The sequence below is a fragment of the Lepisosteus platostomus genome, chromosome 6, assembly GCF_059453375.1.
Source record: "Lepisosteus platostomus isolate fLepPlt1 chromosome 6, fLepPlt1.hap1, whole genome shotgun sequence".
NCBI lineage: Eukaryota > Metazoa > Chordata > Actinopteri > Semionotiformes > Lepisosteidae > Lepisosteus > Lepisosteus platostomus.
In genome coordinates this window covers 60,568,027-60,595,624 of record NC_142616.1, presented here as the reverse complement: position 1 = coordinate 60,595,624, position 27,598 = coordinate 60,568,027, and the positions used below count along the sequence as shown (strand labels likewise).

Below are 27,598 nucleotides of genomic sequence, written 5' to 3'. Positions count from 1 at the left end.
AACAAAGCACAGAACGTAATAGTTAAAACATTTGTATTTTATTGCTTAACCATGTCCCCTGGGGGCTGATATTTATAGCTTGGATGTAAAAACTAAAGGAAAACAAGAAAATCCTATTTGAGATTGCATAAATGAAGGTTAAATACTCTACTAATAATCAATTTATCTTCAATTGAGATTTGATGGAATGTTAATAAAGCATTTTAAGACTAATTTATTCATTCTTATGGCTATCCCTCGTGGCCAAGGATGATCGAAGCTGACTGATAACACCAATGCAGTATCCAAACAGACTCTTGCAGGCTGAACAAGGATATCTTGGGAGATATCTGATTGTGTACTGTGCGATCAGGTTATGGTGAGCCTTCTTCAATGCTCTCACTTTGCTTCTTCATTCTGACACCTTTGGGTCACGAAGTGCTAGGCCCCTTCTCAAATATTCTTCATCTGTCTTGTTCAGTCAAGAACCGTAATCTTGCAGGAGATGATGTTGCATTTCTTTGTGTCAACTGCAGATCTGGCATGATTTCCCTTGCTGAACTAGGAGAAGAAAACTCATCATCTTTGTAAACTGAGTTCTATAACTGATGCAAGGGTGGTTTTAGTTTTGGACTGGAGATCATACAGATTACATAATTTGGATGTATGGATAATGTATGGATCCAGCAGTGAGGCAGGCAGGAATCCTAACAGATTTTTTGCAGGAAAAAAGTAGGACTGAAGGAGTTCTTTGATACAGTACTTCATCCTTGACCCTACAATATTCACTGTCCAGATTCTATGGTGGGGATGAGGGATGAATTTTGGTACCCAAAACAGCTGTAGATTTTCAGTGGTAAACATGTAGAGGACAAATTCATGTTAGGGTTGATTTTAGATTTAGGGTTAGTAGAGTATATACATCATTGTTTCTGTAAGAGTTTTATTAACTTCCTACAGAAACTCAATTGATATTAAATTCACACCTAATAGAGTATCTTACTGGGGAAGACATTCATTTCTAGTAGAATAATTTACAGTTGTGGTCAGGAAGATGCTTTTCTGGTTACATAAATGGAGTTTCACATACAAGAGCTCTTGTGCTCCTTCTTCCTTTGCCTCCTCTTCATCATCGTATTTCGGGGACTCATGGGATGTGAGTTACGAGGCAGGGTGCTGGCATTCTGGGTGGGGAATCCCGAAGTGTTTGTGGAGCCAGGGGAAAAATTGGTAGACACCAGAGCTAATAAAAGCAAACACACATAGCAGAAACAGGTCAAATTTAAAAGTACATACTATAAATATATATTACCTTTTACATACATATCTATTTCCAAATATACAATTATTTCAATATTCCTATGGAAGAAAATATAGAAATTTCAAAAGCAATGTACTGAGACATTATAATGTTAAATATTTTCTCTCTGTATGCACTTTGAAGGACAAAGAAGGGCAAGTAAAGTGTTGCATTAGGACAAAATGTATTGCATTATAGTGTTAACTTTTATTCATCAAGGAATTCATCACATTAAAATTCCTCTATGACAATTTTTAGGGGGGCTGTGTGTGCATTTTAAAATAATCGTTCAATTTCAATGTAAGTTCGTCACTTTGTTTTTGTTTTTCCTCCTTTAGTTAGAAATGTTGCAGCTTGGCAAAATATATAAAAACCAAATTAAATAATCTTATCTTAATGCAATGAACAAAACATATACTGGATTAAATTTAGCTCAACTATGACAAAAATAATTAATTGAAAGTCTTCCACGAGCAAGTGCATAGTAAGAATAAAGTTCCAAATTACTGCTCTTAGAAATCATCAGCACAGAATAATAATAGAGGCTGAGAGCTCTGTCATGATGGAACACTCCCAGGAATGCTGGCTATGCTATGTTTAAAATGTACAGGGGTGTGAATTATAACTTCTACTAGGAAGGCAGATTAAATTAAGCATTGCAATTCTATTAGCAGTTTTGCAACACAGTGCATTAAAGCTACAGTACCATAAATTCTGGGACAATATTGTACATACTGTTGCATAGATAGGTTTTTCTAAACCTATTAATATCTTACATTCTACATATGGGGTGGGATGAAAATGAATCTCTCCTTGATTTAGTGTAATCTGAAATAAGTAATGATGTTGATAAACTACTGCTGCTCAAAAGGTGGATTTTATTCTTTTATATTCAACGTCTCATTGGAACCAAATCCATTTTTCCCCCCACTTTAATCACAGCTGAAGAGGGCAGCCAGTTAACTATACATTTACTATCACTTTCTTTAGCCACCTGAAAAAGTGATTTATTACATCTCAAAATTTTGCCAAGCACTGAAATCTATACAGTACTTCCATTCATTTGCTTCTGTTTGCTTCTGATATTGCAGGTATTCGTTTTATTATGCCTGGCTAAAATTATATACTTTGAAAAGGTTTTTGGGGCCATCATCCCTCTATAATAAGGAATGCCAGTCAAGCAATGAATTTCTAGACGGAGCCGAAGAATATGTTATATTTCTGTTGGTTATGCTCCTCCTACAGTATTTTAACCAAGACTCCTAAAAGGTTCTTGTGTCATGTTACCATGTTTGGCCATACATTCCTCACCCTATGTTAATTGGTAAATATCAAATGATGCGTATTAATGGGGACTTTCCATACCATCATTGTAAATGAGAATGTAGTGATCTAACACGTTATACAATACTATAGAAATTTTAAACCAGCATCAACAACCAGCAATGAACAACAATGAAGCTGCTAAGACGTCTAAGAAGGGAGAACATCAGGGAAACGGTCAGAAAGAAGACTGCACTGTCTTCCTGCCAATATGTGCCTGGTCAGCAATTTCATGGAAGATTGCCAGATAATACATGCTTAGCATCCACAACTGAACAATGCATTGTTCACATGTTCATAGTTCGATTATGTTTTTAACCTTAAACCTAGTAGTTTTTTGTTGCTTTAAATGACTCCTTACGTGGCAGCTTCATCCAGCATTTCCAAGTACAAGTAGACAACTAGAGACTTTTGGATTTTTTCAGCAATAAATTAACTTATCATTAAACCAACAAATGAATTCCCATCGAATACAAAAAAGCAGCACTAAATTTATTAAGGAAAAATCTTTTGAGAGCTAGGATTTCATGTCAAGAAGTAAAAAAAAAATCTTCTAGAGTATTAAAAAGTCTATACAAAGCAGCTATGTTATAAATTGCAACAGAAGGGAGAGAGATGGAAGAGGGCAGTTACACTTGCAGTACTCCTGGTTGGTGGTGGAATTAGAGGAAGTCCACGTTGGGGTCTTGCAGTGTCCAGGATGCTGAGTGTGGCAGTAATTGACACAGGGATCCCAACAGTGATGATGGTCACTCTTCTGTACTTTCACTGTAATTGAAAGAAAATCAAACACTATTCTTAAACTCAGCTATGCTGGTCAGCATGTACTTGTTAGTTAAACTCAGTTCTGACAACTTGCATCTGAATTGAACTACCACCCACTGTCTCACAACATGGTTTATTTCCCAGGCATTGCCCAAGGGTTTTCCTCATTTTGAAGAATGACCCACAAGGTCTGTCCCTTGCACCAGGACGCAAGTTTTTACGTACCAATTCCTTTTCCAAGTTTTCCCATTTTAGAAATGGGAGAGAAGCAATTGCAATATTGCCTTTCACCAGCAACACATGGACGCCCAGACACGGCAGGAAACAAAGATGACAGGAGGATTTATGCTTTTCAAATCAAATACATTATATCCTGAGGTGGTTGGTGCAAGAATATGATGATCAGGTATAAGAACGCATGCAAAAAAAATATAAGACTCCAATAATATAAAATACAATACAGTGATCAAAATACAAATATACTAAAGGCAATAAGTCCCTCTTCAACACCAAGTCAGATGAACACACGCTGCTCCACACCTTCCTAAACTTTAAATTCTGGAGCAGGCTGCCTCTCTCAGAATTAAACACGACAGATAGGCATGAGAATGTGAGGAATGTGAGACTCTGATTGGTTGGTAGGACCATCAGCTCATTAAGCACCTAATGTTAGGTCTTTGATTTTGAAAAAGAAAAAGAGTTGTCTTTTGTTTCTCATTCATATTGCAGTCTCCTTCACTAAAACTCCAAATCTTGTACAGTATGTTATAAAGTACCTGACAGCCTTAATTATAGCTATATTGTTTTTGACACTTGGCCCTTATGTCCATTTAATGTTATGAAGAATGAATATACCCTTCAATTCCAGCTAGAGTTGCCAGCTGGCCCCAGTTCAGCTGATCCTGCAGATTTACTGGGTGCTTTTTCATTAGCACTTGGTTAAGGCCTAAATATAAGATGATTGTACTTCTTACAAATATTTTAGTTTAATTATATAATCAAGATCAGAGCTGGACTGAAAACAGTGAAGACTGGAGTTGCTCATACCTACTGTACTACTATGCAAAGTGCCACAAATCAGGGACACATCCTATTGCCAACTGTTGGTCAAAAATGGGAAAACAATATAATCTGTACACTGTTTATAAGTCTTTGAGCTTTCTAATAAGATGTTAAATTTAATTAAAATTGATTAGACCAATTTGAAAACTTTGTCCAGCTCTTCAGTGCTGTTGGTTTTGAAAAGATCCACAGGAATACAGTACTGCCCCTCCACACTTTTCTAATGAATTTCATTTTAAAAATCTGTTATGTATCAAAATAAGGGCTCATTAGTGCACAATTGAATTAAAACATCCACAATTATTCAACTTGTCAGACTGAAACGCATTCTTGTTTTATTCCTTTTAAAAAACATGAAGCTCAATTAGTCCCAGACTGAAAGGTGTGATGAAAAGTAATAGGAATGAACTCATTTGTAGGATTTAAGTTATTTTCTTTTTTTAAATCATTTAAATCAGTTAAATATCCACACCAAATAAATGATTTGAAGTTGTAGAAATTAGAATCACATACTGCAAATGCAGAAAATTCCATTAATTTGTTTAACTAGAAATGGCCCAAGCCATTCGGATTTGTCCCTCACAGCACAATACGCAAACTAGAATAACATACAGTAAGAAAATGGACCACTGAACAACAGTGAAGCATCATCTGCAGTATACCAAACAGCTATGCAGGTTAAAATTCATCCTGATTACTTTTTATGACGAGTTTTCACTGAGATTACAATATCTCAGTGAAAATAAAGTATTATAATATTTTTCATATTTTTTCAATTCCATTTGGGTGCCACTGTATATGATAGATCTTTGTGTTTATGAATAAGAGCTTTTAAGCTTCTAAGTTCACCGGGCACACAGTTTCATCACTGCTATACATGAGTTTCATACCATTATACTGTAAATGATCATTGTACTAGGAATGACCAAGGACTGCATTAGGTCTGAAAAACACTGTGCATTGCTCACACCACAAATCCCAATTTTATTTACTCTATTTGAAGTATAAAAACCCAAAATACAGAGCAATTCCTCGACTATGCTAAACAATTTCAGTAGGCAGAGAAAAGCTGGCCAGGTGGCTGCAATCTGAACACTTGATGCATATCAATAACTGGTTACAAAAACAGTGCATTACACACTCTAACAGAGGGATACAGTGAAATGAAGCACAAACATTTAAGAAAGATAAAGGGATTGCTTCATTTCATTTGAGTTTAATTTACACTGATTTACACAAGAGTACTGATGTCTGGCAGAAGAAAAGGTGTGCAGGTGATAATTGTTTTATTGAGTTAGGCTGTGTTATGGGGAGCAGCATTTCAAAGCCCTTGGTGTCAAACCTTGATTAATAAAAGTGCAACAGATGTAAAGCTGAAGAGTTAAGCTGAAGAATCAGAAAATAGGGTGTAGAAAATCAAATGGTTAATTTATATTACAAAAGGGCTAATAAAGACATGACAATAAAGCCACTTTTGACTGTTTTATCATTTGAAGAACATCTAAAGAGCATCTTCCACCTGCATAGCACTGGAGAAAAACCTCAACCTGCCTATCTGATGCTAAAATATTATTTAATCAAGATTTGACTGTAATGCTTAGTGACTGGGGGAAATAGGCTTCAGTACTGTATGTCTAGAATTCTGCATTCCATATGCTAACTATGGTAAAAGTAGCTCCCTTCCTCTTTAATTTACATTAGATCCTACTGAAGTTAAGAATGGAGTTTAAGATTCTGCTGCTGAATTCAATCACTTAATGTAAGATTATAATCCAAGGTCTTAATCTTATTAAAACCTTGGATTATAGTCTTGCAATAAATCATTAAATTAAATTCAAACACTGAATATGCTTATTCGACCTCATACAGTGGGTGACACAGCTTTCTATGTGCAGGACCTTGTTTGAGGAACTCACTGACCAAATCTGTTAGAGACACTGTCAATCATTTCAAACTTTGCTGAAGGGCCTATTTTTCCACTCATGCTTTTAAATTTAATTTAGTTTTACTCCTGTCTTCATGAAGTCCTTCCTGGGCTCCCCCCAACTTGTCTTTTGCTTCTGCTATGTACTGTATTGCACAGATACAGGTATGCGTGCTACTGTACAATGTTTGAGTTGAAGATTTCGTAAATAAAAGTGAGTTATTATGTAATCTTACAACTAGCAAAAAAGGAAAGATGATCATTTCCTTTCTCTATTTTAGGCCTAAAATGATAACCCATCTTAAAAAACACAGCCAGATAAATGGGGAACAGTATATGGAAGCTACTTCTGAAATCTGAACACGTTTTGTGTTATTTTCAGTGTGATTAAAAAAAAAATTAAGTGGATGAAAAGGTGGGATTGTTCACATTTTCCATATTCCTTTTTTAATCTGGGAGTTTGACCTTGTTCAAAGTGCTGACTGTCTTGTTTTCAGTCAGTGCCAAAAGCTAAGCCTTCAGTGACCACGCTGGTTTTAAAAGTATATGTATTTCACTTTGGGATTTTTCATTCCAAGAATAAAGAATTTTGAGACAAGTACCATCACCTAACCATTTGAGCCTCTGGGTTATCTGTAAAATTCAGGGGGATGAATACCAAAGGAAATGGGATGGAGCACTACTAAGGAGGGGGCCAGAAGACTGAGTTCTAATTTCCTCACTGAATTGAATGCCATAAATCCTCACTTTTTCTTGCCTTACGCTAAGCTGTGGTATGGATTTTTAAGAAATTCAGTTCTGATCTCCACTAGAAAAAAACATAAAAATTGTAAATATGTAAAAGAAAAAGTATATGCTTAAAATTGATGTGACATCTGAAAGCTTTAATCTCCTTAAGAGATTAATTTTATGGCAACATCAAACATTATAAAAACATAAATCTTAACTAAGGAGGTAAAGTTTTTTTATGTCAGCATGCCCTTTTCCAATAATACTGTCATTCATCTGATATATTCCTGGCTGTCATAAAGTTGTATTTTAGACACATGCTTAACTGTTACGAACAACAGTTGGTATAGTACATGGCTTGCTCACTGCAGTACAATCAAGTGCAGCCAGTAATAAGCATAGCATAAGAATCGATCCCCTACACAGAATAAAGTGATATGAACCTATGAAATGTATACTATTTTGAACGGGAAACACAAACGTGGCCTACAAAACTAAAACTAACTTCAGCCAGAACTTTAATTCAGCCAGAAGAAGTTTACAATATTTGAAATATGTACTCCTCTCACCACTGCCACAAATACAGTACACACCCTGTACTGGTGGATTTACAAAACAATGTGAGAAAGAAAAACTAAACTAAAACCAAAAGGCTAGGCTGTTAATGCAATATTCCAAAGCACCTGTATCTCTTCACAGCAGTGTTTCTTTAACACCCATTTTATTTTTTCTTGTCATGTTGCCCAGATTGCGCTTCTCCAGGTCTCAATTACAGTAAGTCTCACATAGGAATTTGAAAAATAATACCCTGCAGAGTCAACAGGCAAGTGTTGAATTCAGGTTATATTTCCTTATTTAACAAAGACTACTATCTGAGTTTTAATGTACCGCATATTCGAAACCCCATAAAAACTGCACTCCAAATAACAGCACTACATATGTTCAACACTGGGACAGAAGTGTTTCTGTGGGTAAAAAAGCAAAAATACAACTTTCGAATCCTATAATCAAACCATAACTTCAAATGAATCCTGCAGACATAAATTTATTTTTAATCAATAGAAATCTGATTGTGTGCTACAGTATTTCACTGACATTCCATTAACATTATTCTGCATTTAATTAATCTAATTTATGACTGGATTGAAAATTGAGTCCAAAATATGTTAATAAGTAACCCATACTTACCTACGCAATACTAGTATCTTGATATAAGACTATTTTGAAAAATACCCTGGAACTCCTTGACCCAAAATATATAATGGTTAATCTGATTTATGAATCATACACTCTGAAGAGAAGCTTGTCTGTTTGCATCAATGAATTTCTCAGAATTTTTAAAACTCCTGAAAGCTATATTCTCTACGCAATGTGCACTGAAGACTTGCCTATACAGCTATGTATGCATCATCTACATTTACTTTAGATATTTTAAGATATCCAACTATACAGCATCTGTATACTGTATATAAAAGATTTTTCGTTTTTACACAAACTTAACAAATATCAGGAAGGTTACATTTTGAAGAGCTTAACATATCTGAGGGACCCACTGCAACCTTCACAAAAGTGCATCACCTACTGTATGCGATGTGCAGTAGGAAAATTAGCAAGGAATAAAGCCAGGATACCAGGGTTACATCCCTACTCTTACCAATAGTAGAATGGGATCTTGAAGAAATAGCCAGGTCCTCAGTTTAATATATTATCCAAACCTAAAACAGTAAAGTGTCCCAGTCACCCTACTGGAGTATTAGTTTGTAAATTATACTTTACAATCCGAATATTTCCTTGAGGTTTTCCCAGTACTGACGAAGCCCAACCTTGCTTAGTTTCCGAGATCAGATGAGATCCGGAAATGAGATGGTAATGCGGCTGTCAAGTAGTGTAAGCCTGGCTTAATGAAAACAAGGAAAGGAAGCAATACCGTCTATCGAAAACTCTCCTACTCACCAGTGTCCTGTGGCTTGATTGGCAGTCGGCTATGATGTGCAGGCAGGATCTCCAGCTTGACGTTCTCCGTGGTGCTGGCTAACAACTGTGTGGCTTCCAAAAGTGAGCAGTGCTCTGTACTCGTACCATCTATCGAGAGGATGTGATCTCCAACGTGCAGAGCCCCACACCTGAGGGAAAACCCCAATACAGTCCTGGCTAAAACTCTGCAATTCATACCTGCCACACCTAGTGCAGAACTGATACAAATGCAATGTCAAAATTATACAACTGAATTCCAAGTGCAAATGTAGTGACAGGCCAGGTTGGGTGTAATTAAATTTCTCCTAACTCTTTTGTTCTTTCTTGTACATACAGTATTTTACTTCAAATACTTTATTAGTAACATCACTAATATTTAAATATATGTAATGTTCTTTATCCATTCTCCTTTAATATAGGTGCATGTTGAAAACCACCATAAAATGCTAGATTTCCTAATCAGTGTTAGGAGTCTGGTATATAATTCACACATACTGTACTGGCAAAACAGGTAGATGGGAAGCTAACTAAGTTCCTTTCTCTCTCTCTCTCCTAGTGCCATTGGTCGAATACGGTACATACACAATTTAATCTCCAAAATTGTACTTCAACAGGTCTTGAAACATTTATGGAAGATATGTTTTGTTAATATAATATATACTGTACCTAGAATATTTATTCAAAAATACATCACTCTTTTATTTTTAAAACCAAGCTGTTTTTTCCCCACATAGTGCAAGTTTCTAATCAGCACCTCTTCTGCCTTCGGCACCAATCATTTACACGTGGAAAAGGTGAGAACTCCATCATCTAATCTAATTACTGAGAATTCAACTTGCTAAATGGAAGAGGATCATAATACTAAAATTAATTAAATAAATGTGAAGGAGTAAAGATGGAGACAGTAAAATATTATTTTATTATTTGAAGAATTAAGTTTAAATCTTAGAATGATTATTTTTGTTGTTCATTCATTTCTTGCTTTTTGCCATGTTATGAATATTGGCTCTCTTCTTTTGGCCAAGATTTTCAAAATAATTTTGACATACTGTAATAAAGCCATGTGAAATGAGAATGTGAAAAACTGAAGATGAACCAATTAAGAAACAGGTCAGCCAAAAAAAGACGAGACCCTACAGACCTTGAGGATTCATTTCGACACCACTGGTTCAATTTATTAAAACCATCTATGCCCTTCCAGAAAGAAATCTTCAAGGTTTTGTTCATTAACTTAATCAGCTTCATACTGCTTCTGAGTGTTTTTACAATCAGGTACAATTTGGCAAAGTAGAAGCTAGGAGATACAAGTTAGTGGTGCTTGGTGCATCTTATGGAAAGCAGAAGAGCTAAATTTGCAAAACATCTTCTTGAGTAACTAGTTACATCTAAATAGAACAGACGTCTCTTCACATGCATGGTGGCCAAGCCCATGAAGCACGGATATAAAAAGAGAATTAATAAGTCAAAGTGCTATCATGAGAGCTCACAACCAGGTACTGTAATTTGGGGATGTAGTGTAGGAGCTGCTCTTTGCCGGTCTTACCGGTCTACCACACTTGCTGGTTTGATCTTGTCAATGACGATCACTTGCTTGTTCCTGTGTGTTGTAGTGCTTAAGGTGATTCCAAGTGCTGCTCCTGGAGACTTGGCAATCTCAACCAACAAAGGACCTGAAGCGTTTGTCACAGAATCTATCGAACACAAACAACAAGCCCCAAAAACAATAGCATTTGAACATCTTTTTTAAGGAATTGCCCTCTGTGTACAGCAGGGATTTCCATTCTTCTCCTGCTATACAGTAAATGCTAATGGGATCTACCTGTATATATTTTCACTAAGAATATTTATTGTTTACAATAATTACTACTGTACAGTATCTGCAAGAGTGAAGAATACATCCCAGTGAGACTCCAAATGAAACGGTAATTAAGATCTTAGAAAGGAAAGACCTAATCAGTAAGGAGGTAAATAAAATTAATTATATAAGTGGTTTTTGCTGAGTAGGTAATGTCAACATATTTATGTTGGTGTTTTTTAAGGAAAATGATTATTTTCACCAACTAGTATTATTGGAACAGTTGAACAACAACAAGGGTACATTCATTGGTTACTAATATGAATATTAGTGATTTATGGTACAGTATGTTAAGGAATGATGGAATGAAGACTTTCTCTGGTCTGCATGCCTGTTGTAAATATCTCACCATGTACCTTAAAAAAGATTCTTCTTCCAACATTGCACAAAGGACCTACAAATATGTCTGCAATGCTGATATAGTTGGAGAAAATGAGTATACAGCATGTTAATTACTGACAAATTTATTCCCATGAAATGCCACAGTGGCAAATTATTTAACATAACAGGATGTGCTGCAGGTTGTAAGACTTTCACTGAATTCTGCTGCTCTTCCTGTTGACTTCAAAGCAATTGGGCGGGAGGGAGCACAGTGCATAAAATGTTTGAGATCCTCAGAAATAGTTTTTAAATTAGAAAAACATTTAGGCAGCCATGAAGTACAGTTCCTTACTGTCTCATGACCTGGCATGCTGCTTAATTACACTGCCACAAACTGTACATCTAGTGTTACATTAAGGATCAGAGTTCACTCATTGGAGCGCTTGTTGTGAAAAGTCTTTCAAATTCAGCACAATTCATTTAGAGGAAAAGGGCAGTAGCCTACAGCTCAGCCAGAATGAAAACAAACAGTGATTAAAATCAGGTCAGGGAAACTAATTGATGCTGGCAAGGCGAGATACACTTGATTCTTGACTTTTCAAAATGGCAGAGCAATTTAAGGTCATAGCAACTAAAAAGCAAAAAAAAGTGATAGCACACCACCATTTGATTTTTTTTCAGCGCTGAATAGATATTAATTTACAATCACATACGTGATTATTTTATTTATTCTATTCAAAGAGACATATTGTGCATTTTTTCCACAAACTACAACAGCAGAAGCATGCAGTTATTGGAAAGATCCATATAAATATCACACCACAGATTTGTGTTTTAGGACCACTGAATCCCAGCTTTCGCAAGAGAAGTCAACCAAAGGAAATGGTCACTAATAGACAAATTAATCAAATCCACAACAGCATGGGCCTTTTAAATATTAATTAAAACCCCGCAGCTTCAAATAATACTTAGGGCTTTACATTTTGACATTAACACATATTCTACACCGTATAAAAACTTCACATTCCACAGAAAAAAATCAATTAAAAAAATAGAAAAGCATGGTCTCAGGGACAAAATAAAATAAAAACCAATCTCGTTTTCAATGTTTCTAAAATATTTTTGCATGTAATTACTGTATATGGCTGAAATGATATAACAGACATATAAATGGAATATGGACAAAACACACTTGCACTGATTTTGTGAAATAAAGCTGAATAACTTTGAAACAAATTTGATATTTTAAGCAGTCAGTGTCAGTGAACATGTTTTTCCTGTCAGAATTATCTTTGCATTTGTTTACATATTTTATTAAAGCTACCACTACTTATTACCACTTGCTGACAAAAAAACGCATTTTACAGTAAATTCAACACTATACTCTTACTTACTGTAGTTTTAGGATTCAACAAAAAAAATAGGAGAAAACTGCACAATCTCTTCTTACCGACAATGGAGACATCGTACTCAATTTGGAAGAGGGCCTCCTGGCCACACTGCTGGAGCACATTTAGGGCATCAGCATGAGACACGTTGTGGAGTGGAACTCCATCGACACTCAGGAGACGATCACCAGCTTTTAGAGTGCCCTCCCTGTGGAGATCAAGAAACAACTCTATCCCAGCTGCAAGGCCTGTCCTTGATTCCTCTGCTCTACAAGAATCACACAACACTAACCTCTTTTTAATATCTGTCTCACTTTAAAAATGTGGAGGACAAACATTACCAGGAACTGGTTGCAACACACTGTTTAACCAGAAATGCATGCACTACAGAATTACTTTTTCCATCCCAGTTTAAAGAAATTGGGATAAAAACATGATGTACTTGTAATGCTACAGATTTACAGTATATGTTACATAAACGGCAAAAGAAAAGAATTCTTTAAAATTGACTAAAGCTACATAAAACAGTACTTCATATGGCATTTGCTTGAAAGAATTTGTTACTTGACTCTGTCCTTTAAATGAAAGTTTAAATCCAAATTTATCTGATGGGTTGCAGTATAATCCATGCCAGTCTAAGTAATCTGTGTGTGAGGTTTCAGTGGTTTAGACTGTACTACTTAAAGAGAGTGGTAAAGACTAGCACGAAGGCCTCATGCAGAACATTCTCAGCTGTTACTGCAGTAATCCATTGTCACCTTCAACTGTTCTGCATTTGGGACAGAAGGAGATCATTCTTTCCATTATGTTCAAGCTGTCAGATATCAATAATTTAAATTAAAAGGATTTGTTACAGTGCAAGATTAGGCCTCAATATGTGACTGGAAATGCCAAAGAAGTGTCTTGTAGAATGTAATGACACAACTGTAAGTAAGGGTAGTCTTTTTTTCTACTTTTACTGACTTACTTTCTCCGCTTATTCTCATGTGGAAAAATAGGGCTACAGTATATTCTGGACCAGTTTTTTGCAAAATGACACATACTGTTTTATATACAGTATGCTAGTTAATAAAATACATTTTAATGATTGCATTCAGAATGAAAACTATTGAAACTGGCAAGATTCCTTTTTTTATGCAGGCCAACGCATTCTTGAGATCCGTGGTGGTTAAGACACTACGTTTCTCAGTTATGTTTACTTGACATTTTTTTTTTTTGCTGAGGGAATCCGAAGAGGTGTCCACTCACATACACACACACGCCATGCTACCTGTCTGCTGGTCCTCCGGGCCTGACATAGGTGACCACCAGGGGCCGGGACTTATGCCAGTCTTCATGAGACCCACCTGCAAGTGCAGAACACATCACTTTGTATCAGTTTCAGGCTCAGTCTTTATGAGGGCAAAGCACTGGTGCTGTACTCTCGAACTAACCTGAAGCTGATGTCAGATATTTTAAGTCTTTCTATTCCGCATGTTGCCTTAACACCATTCAACAACTCCTGTGCTCAGAGACTGTATTGTGGCTAAATTAACTCATGCCTTTCATGCTACTCATAATATATAAATCACTATCTGAGTCATACCTAGATGACCTGTAAGGCAGCTCATGTTTTTTAAATAATACTGTAGTGCTTAACTTTTTCTTAAGGTGCTCACACACTGTGACTGTCTTGCATGATAAGGTTAATAATATTTTTAACATTTCTTCTTGGGAGGTCTTGTCTATGATTGTTATTTTTTTCATAAAGGTCTTTTGTATTTGCATGCACATTTGTTTGTCAGATGTTTTTTAAATTAATTTAAGATAGTAATTCTCGTGTGTTGTAGCACACATTATTTATAACTGGCAAGTTATCTTTGTGAATCTAATTGGAGCTCATTATTTGTTTCACTTATGTATAGAATATGAAACATTGATCTTTTTCCACCCAAGCGGTAGCTAGCTGATCTATTTATCATCCGAAGGGATTGTTATCAATGCAGATGGCCTCATTTATCACACAAAGTCTTATGTAGACACTTATGCAGAAAACCCATATTTGTACCAGAATCTAAAAAATATTGGGAGAAAACTTGAAGACTGAAATACATTTTGTGCATACGTATCTTTATATGAAAGGGCCCTGAATAAATTCTGGGATTTCTGTTTGGGTCAACATGCTCAACACTGTATCATTTGGTTTAAATTCAGTCAAACATAAGGGATCAATAAGGGACATAAGGGATATTGCTGACCATCTTGTTTGTGGAAAAACACCTTTTCATCATTCACTTTGGTTACTGAATGAGGATAAATGTCTTCCCTTTTCATAGTTTAATATAATAACATATGTCAGACCATTTTAAAAATAGCTATACGTTTCTACTGGGATTCCACAGATTTCCGGGAATATACTCAATGCTTTAATTATAGCAGTTTGTGGTTCTACCTGGAGTTTCATTTTTCTTCTTATAGTATATTAACTACTAATTAATATCACTAGTCAGATTCTACAAGTAGCAACAAAGAAGTAAATGATGACACAATGTAGAAATCAACAAGCATTAAAATACAAGATCATTAGTTTAACAATTGTTAACTTTCATTTGTTCATTTTTGATCATTTTCATTTTTTGACCAGTACTGCAAACTACTGTATACAAATGGTTATTCAAGATATACTGTTTATTATATGCAAAACATATTGTGAACAACTTAATCTAAAGTATTGCTGTGTCAGATATTTATTGTAATCACATTTTCAGATGCACAGAATTGCACATGGAAGAAATCATACAGAGATTTCAGAAGAGATTTCATACAGGCAACATGATTTAGAAAACTGGAAAACAACTGAGATGTAAAATAAATATTTAAATACATGGAAGGACTTGATATGATCCAAAACAAATTCAAGAAAATATGCTGCATCCAAAGAAATTCTGAACACATCCAGAGACCCAGGTCGCAGTCTGAGGTACTAACATACAGTAGCAGCTAAGAAATAATCTGCACACTGAGAGAAGCCTGCCATTGCAAACAATGTAAAAGTTACATTTTCCAACTGACAAGTCTTTTATGGCATTGTGTCACCCTTCATGGGGGAATTATGGGGTGTAACTGTGGCTGTGTCAACAAGCACTTACTGTAGAAAGAAGAAGAAAAGAAAAAGAAATGTACAGTACCTCGCATGACAAACCCAAAGCTGTTGCCTTCCTTGTTCAAGCAGATCTCAATTGTCTTGGGTATAACACCTGAACTACTGTCAGGAGCTGGGAATGAGAAGAGTGAGGACAAAATATACAGTAGTATCTAGTAAAACAGTATTTTACTAGTCAGTGTTTTTTCTAGTCTAACTCAAGACATCACTTTGGTAAATTGTAAAATGTAATAGCTAGTTGAACAGTTTGCCTTCTTCAGTACATCATATGCGCATTGAAATGTTGTTTCTCTTTGTGCTTAATTACCGTCATATTTTTAAAGGACTGTAGCAGAAAAGGTTAAGAACCTATTCTGATAGATTCAATACCATGTCTTAAAGAAAGTGACCTTTACACTCTGAGTTCTCTTTCAACAGGACTGAGTCACAGGATGATCAACAAAGTACACTGTAAACAAAAATTATATTTACCTCGATTCCCAAAAATATCTTAAGAATATGTATGATGTAAAAAATAAAAAAAACTTTGCTCAATAAATACTTTTGTGTTTTATTACCTTTTAGAAGGTCTTGTTGTACAATGTGAAACATTACCTCAGATATTTTAAGATGGAGCAAGTGTCACAAACTAATTGACAATGAGTCTTTACTTGATGTTTCACTTCAAAGAGACATCTTGTTAACATTATCTCTTTTATTTTTTTAAACAGCACATTTTTTAATCAGTTGTAAAGAAATGCAGATCTTCTTGATCAAGAAAGGGTAGACCTGAGCCTAGTTACAGTATATTACTAACAAATAAGGAGAAGCAGGTGTTACTGTATATACATGTGAATAAACACACAAGAGCAAAGTGACAGGATGGCAGGAGAAAAAGAACAAAGACAATCTCACATCGATGACAATATTGGGGCTGAAACTTTGTAGTTCTTGTTGCTGAGACAAAACAAATCACCTTTCACATTATGTCAGTGTGTGGTTATCTTCTTATTTTGTTACAAAACACTATGGTGTTCACCTCCTTTTGACTGGACAGCAGCAAATGATCTGAATGAATGGCAGATTCCTGGGACTGGTGGCAAAGGAATGAGGAAGGGATTTTCCTTAATAGAACAGAATGTGCACTGACTGCTGGTGCATGTGGTTTAAATATAGACCAGGTTGATATGACTTGGTATTATTTATCTTGCTGGAACTGGGTACGCCTTAGTGTCCACTGAGAAAATGTCTATAGACGTTACCTGCTTTACTAATGCTATGACTATGCAGACGTGGGTGAGACAATATCCAATATTCAGAGTGTCCACAATCTGGACACTGTGTAGACTGTTCCAGCAGCCATGGCACTATACTGGAGAACCACACAAGCTCCTCCAGGAGGAAACATAAAGGAATGTTCAGCAGCTGAAGGCTCTTCTGCTACAGGAATGCAATAGGATTTTTTAGGACTTCGTGCAATACTGTACTCAGTTAATGAGAGCAAATGCTCAAGGGAAAAACACAGTTCCAAAACTAATATACAGACACTTCATAATCAGAAAATTGAAGTTGTAATTGCAATTTTTTAAAAACATTTTTATGAATTTAAGCAAATTCCAACCATCCAAATCAAATCATGGCTCATAATTAAAGGTGAATGGAGTTTGTACCTAAGATTAGTTACACAAATAAAGAGAGACATGTACAATTTTACGCTGTCCAACATGTTCTACAGTGATTGTATAAAGATCAAAGCACTGTACAGAGTAGACAGATCTAACTTTGATGTTGCCATTTCATCTGTCAGCTCTACAGTCCTGAGCTATCACTTTGAGAAAGGCCACAGAGCAGGCTGCCAAGTGCAATAAATCCCTGTGAAAGGCCAGGCATGAGGGTGCATGAGGGTGTTTTAAAATACCAGCTAGAGCATAAAGGTTTCATGAGAGAATAATGGCTCTACAGCAGGGGTCGGCAAACTACGGCCCGCGGGCCAAATTCGTCCCAAGTAACTTTTCTGAGTGGCCCGTGGCTCACTACTGTTTGAATCTCGGGGGTAACTTTCTGCATCAGATATTGAAAACCTTCTGCCAATGGCCTCTACTTGTTAGCTCTGCTGCTCTCTCTCAGCACTAACGGTCAATTGCAGAACAACACCTACTGCACTGTATTACACAATGCATTTTTTAGCCTATCAGACGTCAGCTTTAGCCTAGTTTACATACACCTAAGCTACAACTGATTTTTGCCGTAAATTAATTTGGATTTTTGTTGCCTACTGTGATTGGCTCAGACTAGCAAATGATGTCTAATGTATGCTATCTTGTTTGAAAGCTCGTCTGAAAGATTTCAAATGGTTCTAAAAGTTATAACTGACAAGAGGCTAACTTAAAAGCTATTCCTGCCATGTCGAAAAAAAGAAAGATCGATGCAGAGGGTCGAAAATTCAACGACAAATGGTCAGAAGAGTACTTTTGTGTCCCTTGGAAAGAAAAGGTAATGTACAGTATCTTATCTGGAAACAATCGCCGTGATTGAAGAATACAACATAAAAAGGAATTACGAGACAAAACATCCGGCTAAATTTTCAGAATACACAGGAGATGGATGAAGGGAAAAATTAGAACAGTTGAAAAAGTGGCTTCAGGGGCGGCAAAAACTGATCAAGAGAAAATGTTGTGGCTACCTGAGCTAGTTATCGAGTATCTTAGCTTCACGCAGCAGCTGTCAAACCCTTCACGAATGGGAAGTTTATTCAGCAGTGTATGCAAGAGGTCGCGGAGGAGATGTGCTCGGGGAAACGCGATTTATTCCAGGCAGTGCGTTTATCGGCTAGATAGAGGATTTCACTCGGGTAGCTCAGCAAGGTTAGCAAAATGTTTCAGTGGCCCTTGCTCTAAAAGGTTTGCCGACCCCTGCTCTACAGCATGTTATTTGAAAGCACAGATAGTACTCAACTTCCTACCAGCAGGGGGCAGCTCATATTCCACTTCCAGCACCACTCGCTCGCCCACATTTTTCAGCAGACTGATGATCTCGTCATGCCGAAGCTTAGTCAGGTTGATCCCGTTCACAGACTTGATGTAGTCTCCCACATTCAGCTGGTCACTCCTGGAACCATGGAAACCACATTGACAAACAGAAAGCAGATAAGAACTTTTCTCCAAGCGGAACAGTTTCAGAAAAGGAGAACTAGACTTAGATTAAAGGGCATGGATTGATTAAAAGCCTCTGAAATAGCACTTGTAAAGTGTGGTGGCTCAAGTCATTAAAGTGTTAAAATAAATAAAAGTAATAGTACAGTATCTCCTAAAAGTTGGTTCTTTGAAAAAATGAAAAAAATATAAATGAGGCCTAATAAATTAAGATGTAAGATAGAAAGAAGTGCTTCTTTAATCAGTTATACTGTGCCTTGGAACTATTGAATCTCATTTGAAATGGTAAACTGGGAATACTGTATTTCAGACAAGAATTTGAACAAGATGTTTCAATATACAAGTGTGTGTACTAGTTTAGACTGAATTAAGGTGAGAAACTGCATTCAAATATAAATTCCAATGTGTTCCTTCTCACAACCATTACAGTAAAGTTTGGAATTTTACTTTACATTAAAGAAAGGTTTTATATAGTACTGTATGTACATACTGAACAGTATATACAGTGCTCAGATATTTGGTATTTTTCAGAAAGCATGGAATTTAAATATATCTTTTGCAAACATAGTTAGTCCTTTAAAGAAATGCTGGTCATACCATTGTGCTACTTGAGAAGTAGTATGGTAGCCCAGAAAAAGCAAGAACTGTTAATCTCTAATGTAGAATTCTACAAGGAATCAACATATGCTCATTAAGATGCTAATTACAGAATTGCACAGTGTTTATTCTTATTCTCCTCTAGGGCTCTGGAAGTTGGCAAAGTGATGTCTGTCGAAAATAGTTTATCAGGCTGACATGAACGCGGCATGCATTTTTCTTTACAATTTGTGTGCATGTCAGGATAAACAGCAGATCCGCTGGTGCAGGCAGTCATTTTCACAGAAATCTCTAATACAGAATGTTAAAGCCATTGTTCACTATTATCATTACAGTGTAGTCAATCTGTAGTATTAGTATTACTGTGGCTGATCGTTGCCTCTATAGAAAATGATGGAAAATGTGAAATAATGAGTTTTGCAGGATAACTAAAATCATTTTAACAGGGTAAAACAGACAGCTTTTTTTAATGAACATTTTTTTCCTGAATAGATGAACAACAAACTGGTTATAAATAATTACAATACATGCTCATTTTTGTTTTCCCTAGGCCATAGTTTTCCCTAGGCCATAAACCTCAGCCCTGCATTATGAACATTACGACTTTGTTGGGTCAGTCACATCTTCTAAGCATACAGTATGCCCACCAAGAGAACAGACACAGTGCTTCAGAAACATCCACAAAGCTAACATGAACAATTGCAACACTGGCTCAATAATGCGAGACGATTGCCATGAATCCCCTTAGATCTTTCTGCAAGGATCTCGGACCATGATTGTTGGCGTAACAATGGGAAAAGTGGGAAAAGTGGGAAAAGCAGAAAGAGGGAGGCATGGACCAGAACATCCACAGTACACTCACTCATTCTACCTGGGAACACATGTCTAAACTGCAACAGAACCTACCTCCAACAGGCCTCATCGGGCATCTTCATGCCCAGAGCTAAGATAATCATCCCTGACTGCAAAGGGAAACTGACACCGAAAGAGATATTTACAAATCCCCTGTGCCGTATAATGTGGTGTTCCTTTTGTTCTACTTCGTGCTTGGTGTAGTGCCACATACAGTACATATCACTTGTATATCTAGGCTGCTATTTTTAATACAGCGGGGTGGTCTTTTGTTCTAAGTTGACACTGGGTGAGAGAGTCGGCCTCGCAGTTCTTAACCAGGCAAGGGACTCTTGTAAAGAGTCTTTGCACAGCTTAGGGCCTCATCTAAATGACTCTGTAAGCCTTCGCTTCAGCTTCATCATGCTCACAGCTGCAGGTGGAAATCAGGCTTTGTGTTCTGCTGCTGCACATCAAGCCTGCTCCCCTGAGGTAATGTAAGGCGTTGAAAACCTAAACAAGTGTGGCTTCTCTCTACTGCCACTTGAATGTTTATTTTAAAAACTATTCTTCTGTTCCTCTTTACCAAAAAAATGTATGTAAAGATGGAGCTTTCTTATGTTAACAGTGATAAAAACAAATATCTGAGGAATCTTTTGGAATTGACCTGTAACAGAATCAGATAAAGAACTATTCTTGGTTTTCCCTAAAACCAAAATACACCAACGTTTTGAAACATTTTTCACAGCACCAAGATTAACAACAACCAAGTAAATACTATTTTAAAACACAAAGGATTCAAATAGTAATACAAAGATTTTTGTCATATTAAATATCTTTAGTAATTTCCCAAGATCCACAAATTGTTCAATATGAATAAACTGTGTTTCAAAAAATAACAGTATTCTGGGGCATAGTTTTAAAATATCTCACATAATATTTAAAATCGCATCATTTGTTCAAAATTGCCCTCAAGAGTCCATGTTTGAAATCTGCTGATATTTAGATTTCAAAGTTAATATTTAAATACTAAATATTACAGTATGAAGTCTTTAAATTCAGGCTTATCTTCTGTTTTCATGTCTTACAGAGCTTATAGGAACTGTGGCTAAAACATGCATATCTGTCTATACAAGGTATATATTATTATAATAAGTTAGGCTGATGTTAAATCAGGATGGAATATTTATTAATCACAACGTACACTTATCAGCGAGTACAGAAAATCGTTGCTCTGTTGTTTTGCTCCATAATTTTTTTAGACAGCACAGGATAGCATGCATCCAAAGAAGTCTGTCCAATTGCTTTTTTATGTATTTCAAAGAAAATAACTGGTCATCAACAGGCAGATCGCAGGAATCACACAATACAGAAGTTACACTCAGTCAGTGCATCCTTGAGATCTCACCTTGCAGCCAGCCCGCCGGGTCTCAGATTCGACACTCTTGGCTTTCCATCTTTATCTGTCCCCCCAGAGATAGTCAGCCCCAGAGTGCTGCCTTCCTTCTTTATCAGCTCCACAATTGTGACTCCCCGAAACTCTTCTGCCAAAACACAAACAGACAAAGCAGGAAGGTCAGCATCAGGCTCGATCAATGAGCCTTGGCGCTTAGAGGCAAATATTTATAAACCAAGAAGCTTGAGTTCCTTAGTAGGAGCCAGAAGTATGCAGCAGCCCAAGCTTACTGTATACAGTAATACCATGTTCGATAAGGAACTGTGTGCCTGAAACCATTTACAATACAAATGTTGGGAACTTCCCCCAAAAAGACACACATATTTGTTCCAGTACTATGATTAGTTTGAGAGCTGTTACATTTAGTTTGACCCCCACAATAAGGGGAGGTAATGGTTCAGGAGAATTACTAAAAGCATGTTCAGACACAGCTGACCTATTGTAAGGTCAAGTCACACAGAGAGACTGCTGATCCGTAACCAGATTCTGTAATGAGCAAAACTAACAAAAAAAGAAAAATGAATAAACTCGTTTAGTAAAGCAAAACCTGACAATTACAAAAAACAATAAACTACTGTATATCGTAGACCATGAGTCAACACAAATCCAGTATTTGAAAGCCTGTTGTCCACTTATTGAAAGCCCTATTTGTATGGTTAAGGAACATTTACAAAATCGGTGACTGCATCAAAATTGGTTGAAATACAAAAGAATTAAAAAAAAGAAGAACACATTGTAAATATAATCACATCAGTCCATCTGTTAAGGTAAAGTATGGTTGAACCAGTGATAGCTAGATAGACGCGAGATCGATCATTGTCAGCATGGGGAACATCCAAGGCAAGACAAGTAAATCATTAAAAGATGGGTTCCATTTTCCTTCCATTTTCCACAAAGAGATATGAAGAGTAAAATTACTGAGAAACAGTTCAGTTTCACTCTTTCAAATCAGATTTTACTGAAATGCCGGGAGTTCATGAGACATATTCTTGTAAAAATCTATCACAAATTGACTTATTTTTCTAAGGTGTATGTGCAAGAAGAAACAATTCAGAGTTTTAGTCTTTTCCTGACTGAAAACAGTTTCTAATTACCAGGTTCTGTATTTTGCATGCTTCCTCCATGTAGCCATTTTACCGTGAGGCTGTAAACAGATGTTAAGCTGTTAAGGTAAAACAAAATACCACAGTGCTATTGTGACACAAGATTTAACAAGATTTCTGGTTTCTACTTTGTGTTCCTATTAAAATTCTCTTCTTGAAAATTCCATCTGGTGATCACCATGTTTAAAGGATAAAAAGCTAAATGTAGTGGAAAATTAGTTAGATGCACAGCATCGGATTTGATTAACAGGATCACTGACAAGCAATTAACTGGTTAAGAAATTATGTGGACACATTATTTTTGAGCATGACTATCACCAATGAAACTCATTATTGCTACTGAACACAGCACTGAATTTTGATTTTAGAAACTTCTGGAGTTCAAATAAAAAAAAAACTATGTGAATCTAATAAAAGTATAAATGCTGAAAGACTGATAAATGCTCCAAAAAGTACATGTACATGTTTAGAATTAAATTCCTCTCCATATTATTGCATACCTATTCCCACTGCAAGAGAAAGGGAAAGGAATTCTGTAGCTAAAAGTTGACTCATATAACAACATGCTATTTTTAGATGTGTGGAGCTCATAGGGAGACATTGGTTTGTGAGGTCAAACAGAGCTACAATTTAAATACTGAAAAGACAAAACTGCCTCAGGCCAATGCTGTTCAACCCAACACTACAAAAGGAGAAACAAAAAAAAAATGAAATTAAAACGGGAATAGTACTTGAACACATACTGTACACTGCATTTCTGGCTGAAGAATTTATTGCAATAATTTACAGTATATATTTGATAAATATATCATGTTATTTTGTACATCAGTCATGCTCATATTAAAAAAATATCATGTAAATGCCATATAAATTCCAGTGTTAAAACTGCATAACAGATCTTTAGAAATGGACAGTGTCTAATTAGTATGTTGCATTCCTTCCCGAAATGAGTACAGACACTATCCCTCTCTGTGACCAAATCATATGCCCAAATAAGCTAACATGACTTTTGAGAGATTCACTTCCTAGCTGGGTCATAACTGGTTCATCAGACAGGTTTAAGCCTTGTTAAAAGAGAAGAGGTCAGGATCTTTAGAAGCATAACTGAACTGAAATTAATTTGGTCTGTATGAATGCTGGTCCTGTGAGGCAAATTATATAGTATGAACCAAGCTTAATACTGAACACATCTTTGGAAAGTGGAGAGACAAAACAAAGAAAATATACTGTCCAGTATTTCACTGCACAGCCCCTGTAAGGAGAGTTTTAAAATACAAAGAATAAAATGACTATTTCTCTGTCACTTGCCTCACTTCACTAAGGTTTTCATCAGTACAGTACATCAGCATTTATGCAAAAAGAAAAGAAAGAAAACAATGTTTGAACAAGTTGTGTTTTCTTTCTTCTCTTTTCAGCATGGAATAAACCTATTGTTCCTTTGCAGCCTACACATGCTGACGCAACTACCCACCTGAACTACTTTATGCAACATTGTTGGGCAGAATACAGATGTACCTAATAAATCTATATACAATAGAAACTATTCAGTACTATTGTAATACTATACAATGATATAACTTACAGTATATCAGTTTTCTCCTGTTAGAGATGTGACCTGCTAAATACTTCTCTTCACATGAAAATGGCTTGTTGAATACATTAATTTTTATGTGACTCGAGCTCTGAACATGTCTGAAGCAAAATCCTTTCCAGTGGAAAAGGCAATTAGGACATACATAAAATAATGAACAGTACCAAAAGGCAGGTGATAATAACATTTACTGTTTCTAGTAGTGACTAATTAAATGCTTCAAGTGGAATCCCTGATAGGGAAAAGCTTTCAAAACTATTAAAACCGGAAAGCAATACCATAAAACTAATGATTCAAGACTGTTTAAAAGGTTCAGATTTGTATCTTTGGGAAGACTCACATTTTGGTTTTTGCATGCTGAGTTTATGTTCTTAACCCATTACTCACCAGAGAAAAGTGAATTTAAGGTTTAACAGCTGAGGGCAAAGCAAGTTTAAACGGATGAGCTAAATTTCCAGCTGTTATATTTGTGCTTAGTCACATGGCAATTATATTCTGACATGAGCATCTAAAAATATCTTCTTTCTACATTTTAATGTTCTCTTCCATTTATTTTGTATTAACACTTCTAATTAATTTCTCTATTAAATGCTTTAATCCTGAAGCTAAAAGGTTTTATAATATCGTGTCTAAACTGCACATGCAACAATGTTGGCATTTTCGGCTTCATTTCTATTGCCTTTAAAAATATAATGCTCACTTGATAACTGTATAATAATAAATGCTGTACATATATATAAGAACATAATAATATACATGAAAAATAAACTATTTCATTATTTTAAAGGTAAAACCATAAAATGCAGGTTTCTGGAACACAGGTTACAGTACAGTATGTCAACCGTGTTAAACAGCCTCATTCATGTACAGTACATCAATTCAATTCTATGAACCATACTCATAAACCTCTCATCACCCCAGCGAGTTTACACTCTGCTCTTGTTTGCGTTTTTTGAGAAACCTTAGAGAACTCTTTCAGCATAATTCCAGTTTCTTTATTAGCCTGTTTGAACATTTCTCACAAGCAGTGGCAACACTGTTACTGTAAAAAGCACTAAATGAGTGCACCCAGATCTGCACTAAAGTCCTTTCAATTTACATATCAAAAGAATTTACAAGTGATTTTCCAGCAAAACAGATGCAGTACACGCACAGTTACACGGCCTTTTATGCTCTCACAACATTTAAGTAGTACTACTTTACAGCTTGATCCTCATTTGCAAATGTTAAAACATTTTTCTGTGAGAAATATGCTAGCACTTTCTATTGTGATAAATTGTACAGCCACAAAAGAAACATCCTAGGTATGTGTGAGCAAATATTAAAATAACATTTTAAATAAAACTTCAATAAACAATTTTCTGTTCTTAAAACATCCAAATCCACTATTTTCAGAATCTGGTGTCTGTTAGTGTGTTTGTTGCTTGTGGAACAGAATTATGTGTATTAAAAACATTGGCATTTTGGGTGTAATGGTGGGTGTAATATCTTAGTTGTTTTCAAAATGTATCAATATTTAAAAAATACATATTGGACTCTCAGGTGGTGCTTTTTTTATTAGGATCCAAGCATCATCATATGAACAAACACATTTTCAACAGCATTTGTTGACTAACTGTGTTTATTTCATTCTTTTACTGCTACTGTACATTGTAGTAGATGTAAACTCCTATTATTCAATTGCCATTTGTTACCTTAAAGGTATACTACTTATAACTGCATTCTTTTTTAAGACGAGTTATAAGTTATATATACTGTATGCATCTATATACAGATGCAGCCATTCAAAATGCACGGTACAACCCTGTACCGCGCGCAATTACCCACAGTCCACCGCGGTATACCGTGGCACATAATTTGGCTGGCCAAAATGACCAACAGGGGCACTCATGGTGCATTGGTTGTTAGTGAAACGATTTAATCATTTAATCTCTTTACTGTGCATGTTTTAATCCGCTTAGTATTGTATATTTATATGGAATTCTACAACTAAAGGGAAATTTTAGTAGCTGAGCATAAAAAGATGAGGAGCATAACACATCTGAAGGCCATAAACGATATTAATTTAGGAACATAAACATATTATGTAAACTGGTATTGGTAATTTAAATAAAAAATACACACCAGTATTCCACTTTCTTCCTAAACATTTTAAGCATCAAAGTCTTTCATTTGGTTACATACTCTCTCTAAATATCCTTGCAACTCCAAAACGGTTTCTGGTGTATGAAACCATATGCAACACGAAGAGAACTCCAGAAAATCTTAATGTTTTCTTACTTGTATCCTGTATCAGTACTTAAGCCTATTTTATTAATATTCTCAATAAAACATATGCAGGTAATTATGACCTACCTGGATCATAGTTAACAAAAAAGTTTCCAGTTTATTTACAGCAACCGGACACAAAGCAAAGTATGCTAAAAGAGAAGCTTAAAGGATTTTACATGGTACAGTACATGATGGCAATGAATTGGCTAACTCACAAGAGAAATACAGGTAATACAAATTAATTACTCCTGATTAACAAAGAACAGCCACATTCAAAAGATGTGGACATACAGTAGTCCACACAAATATATTTTTGCTCCTCCAAAGATGAAAAGGCATACAGTATATGCAGTGTAATGTAGTTCACACACAGTTATAACAATTATATTAAGATTGCCTTTGCAGATTTACGGATTTTATGGTTTATAGTTGCATGGTAGTAGTATCTTTCAAGTAAAAAAGACACATACTTGAGGAGACAGTAAATGAACATTCAGATCCTGCATAACCAATCCAAGAGCAACTGGCAAAGACTATGAACTTCAACACAAGGCTTCATGTTATATCAAATGCTATCTGGCACACCCAAGAGAAATTCAAGTTACACACACTACTACAGTTGAACTGTACACTAATCCAATGCAGATGACACTTGAATTCACTTCAGGGACAGTACATAGAATGAGGGAACCTATCAAGTAAAAGCCTGCAGGTACAATAAATATATGCAACGAGCTACATAAGTGGCAAAATGCAAATGATACCACAGCCATGAATCTGCAGTTTCAGGTCACAATATTGCCCTGTTCCTCATACTTCCCAAGCTGTCTAAGTGCAATGCTGTAAAGCAGATCCC

The 27,598-nt window shown here is 35.9% G+C and overlaps 1 protein-coding gene across 8 annotated transcripts in view; it reads right to left on the bottom strand.

Moving 5' to 3' along the window:
• Positions 1-27,598, bottom strand: part of grip2b (glutamate receptor interacting protein 2b) — a 298,078-nt gene that overhangs the window by 30,574 nt on the left and 239,906 nt on the right. For all 8 annotated transcript variants that reach the window (XM_088636704.1, XM_088636697.1, XM_088636696.1 and 5 more), the window contains 9 exons: positions 21,730-21,865; positions 18,704-18,849; positions 15,788-15,874; positions 13,891-13,966; positions 12,683-12,828; positions 10,600-10,747; positions 9,036-9,205; positions 3,236-3,370; positions 1,070-1,222 (listed from right to left, as the gene is read on the bottom strand). In XM_088636704.1, the coding sequence (XP_088492830.1) occupies positions 1,070-1,222; positions 3,236-3,370; positions 9,036-9,205; positions 10,600-10,747; positions 12,683-12,828; positions 13,891-13,966; positions 15,788-15,874; positions 18,704-18,849; positions 21,730-21,865 (1,197 nt within the window). The remainder of the gene's footprint in view (positions 1-1,069; positions 1,223-3,235; positions 3,371-9,035; positions 9,206-10,599; positions 10,748-12,682; positions 12,829-13,890; positions 13,967-15,787; positions 15,875-18,703; positions 18,850-21,729; positions 21,866-27,598) is intronic.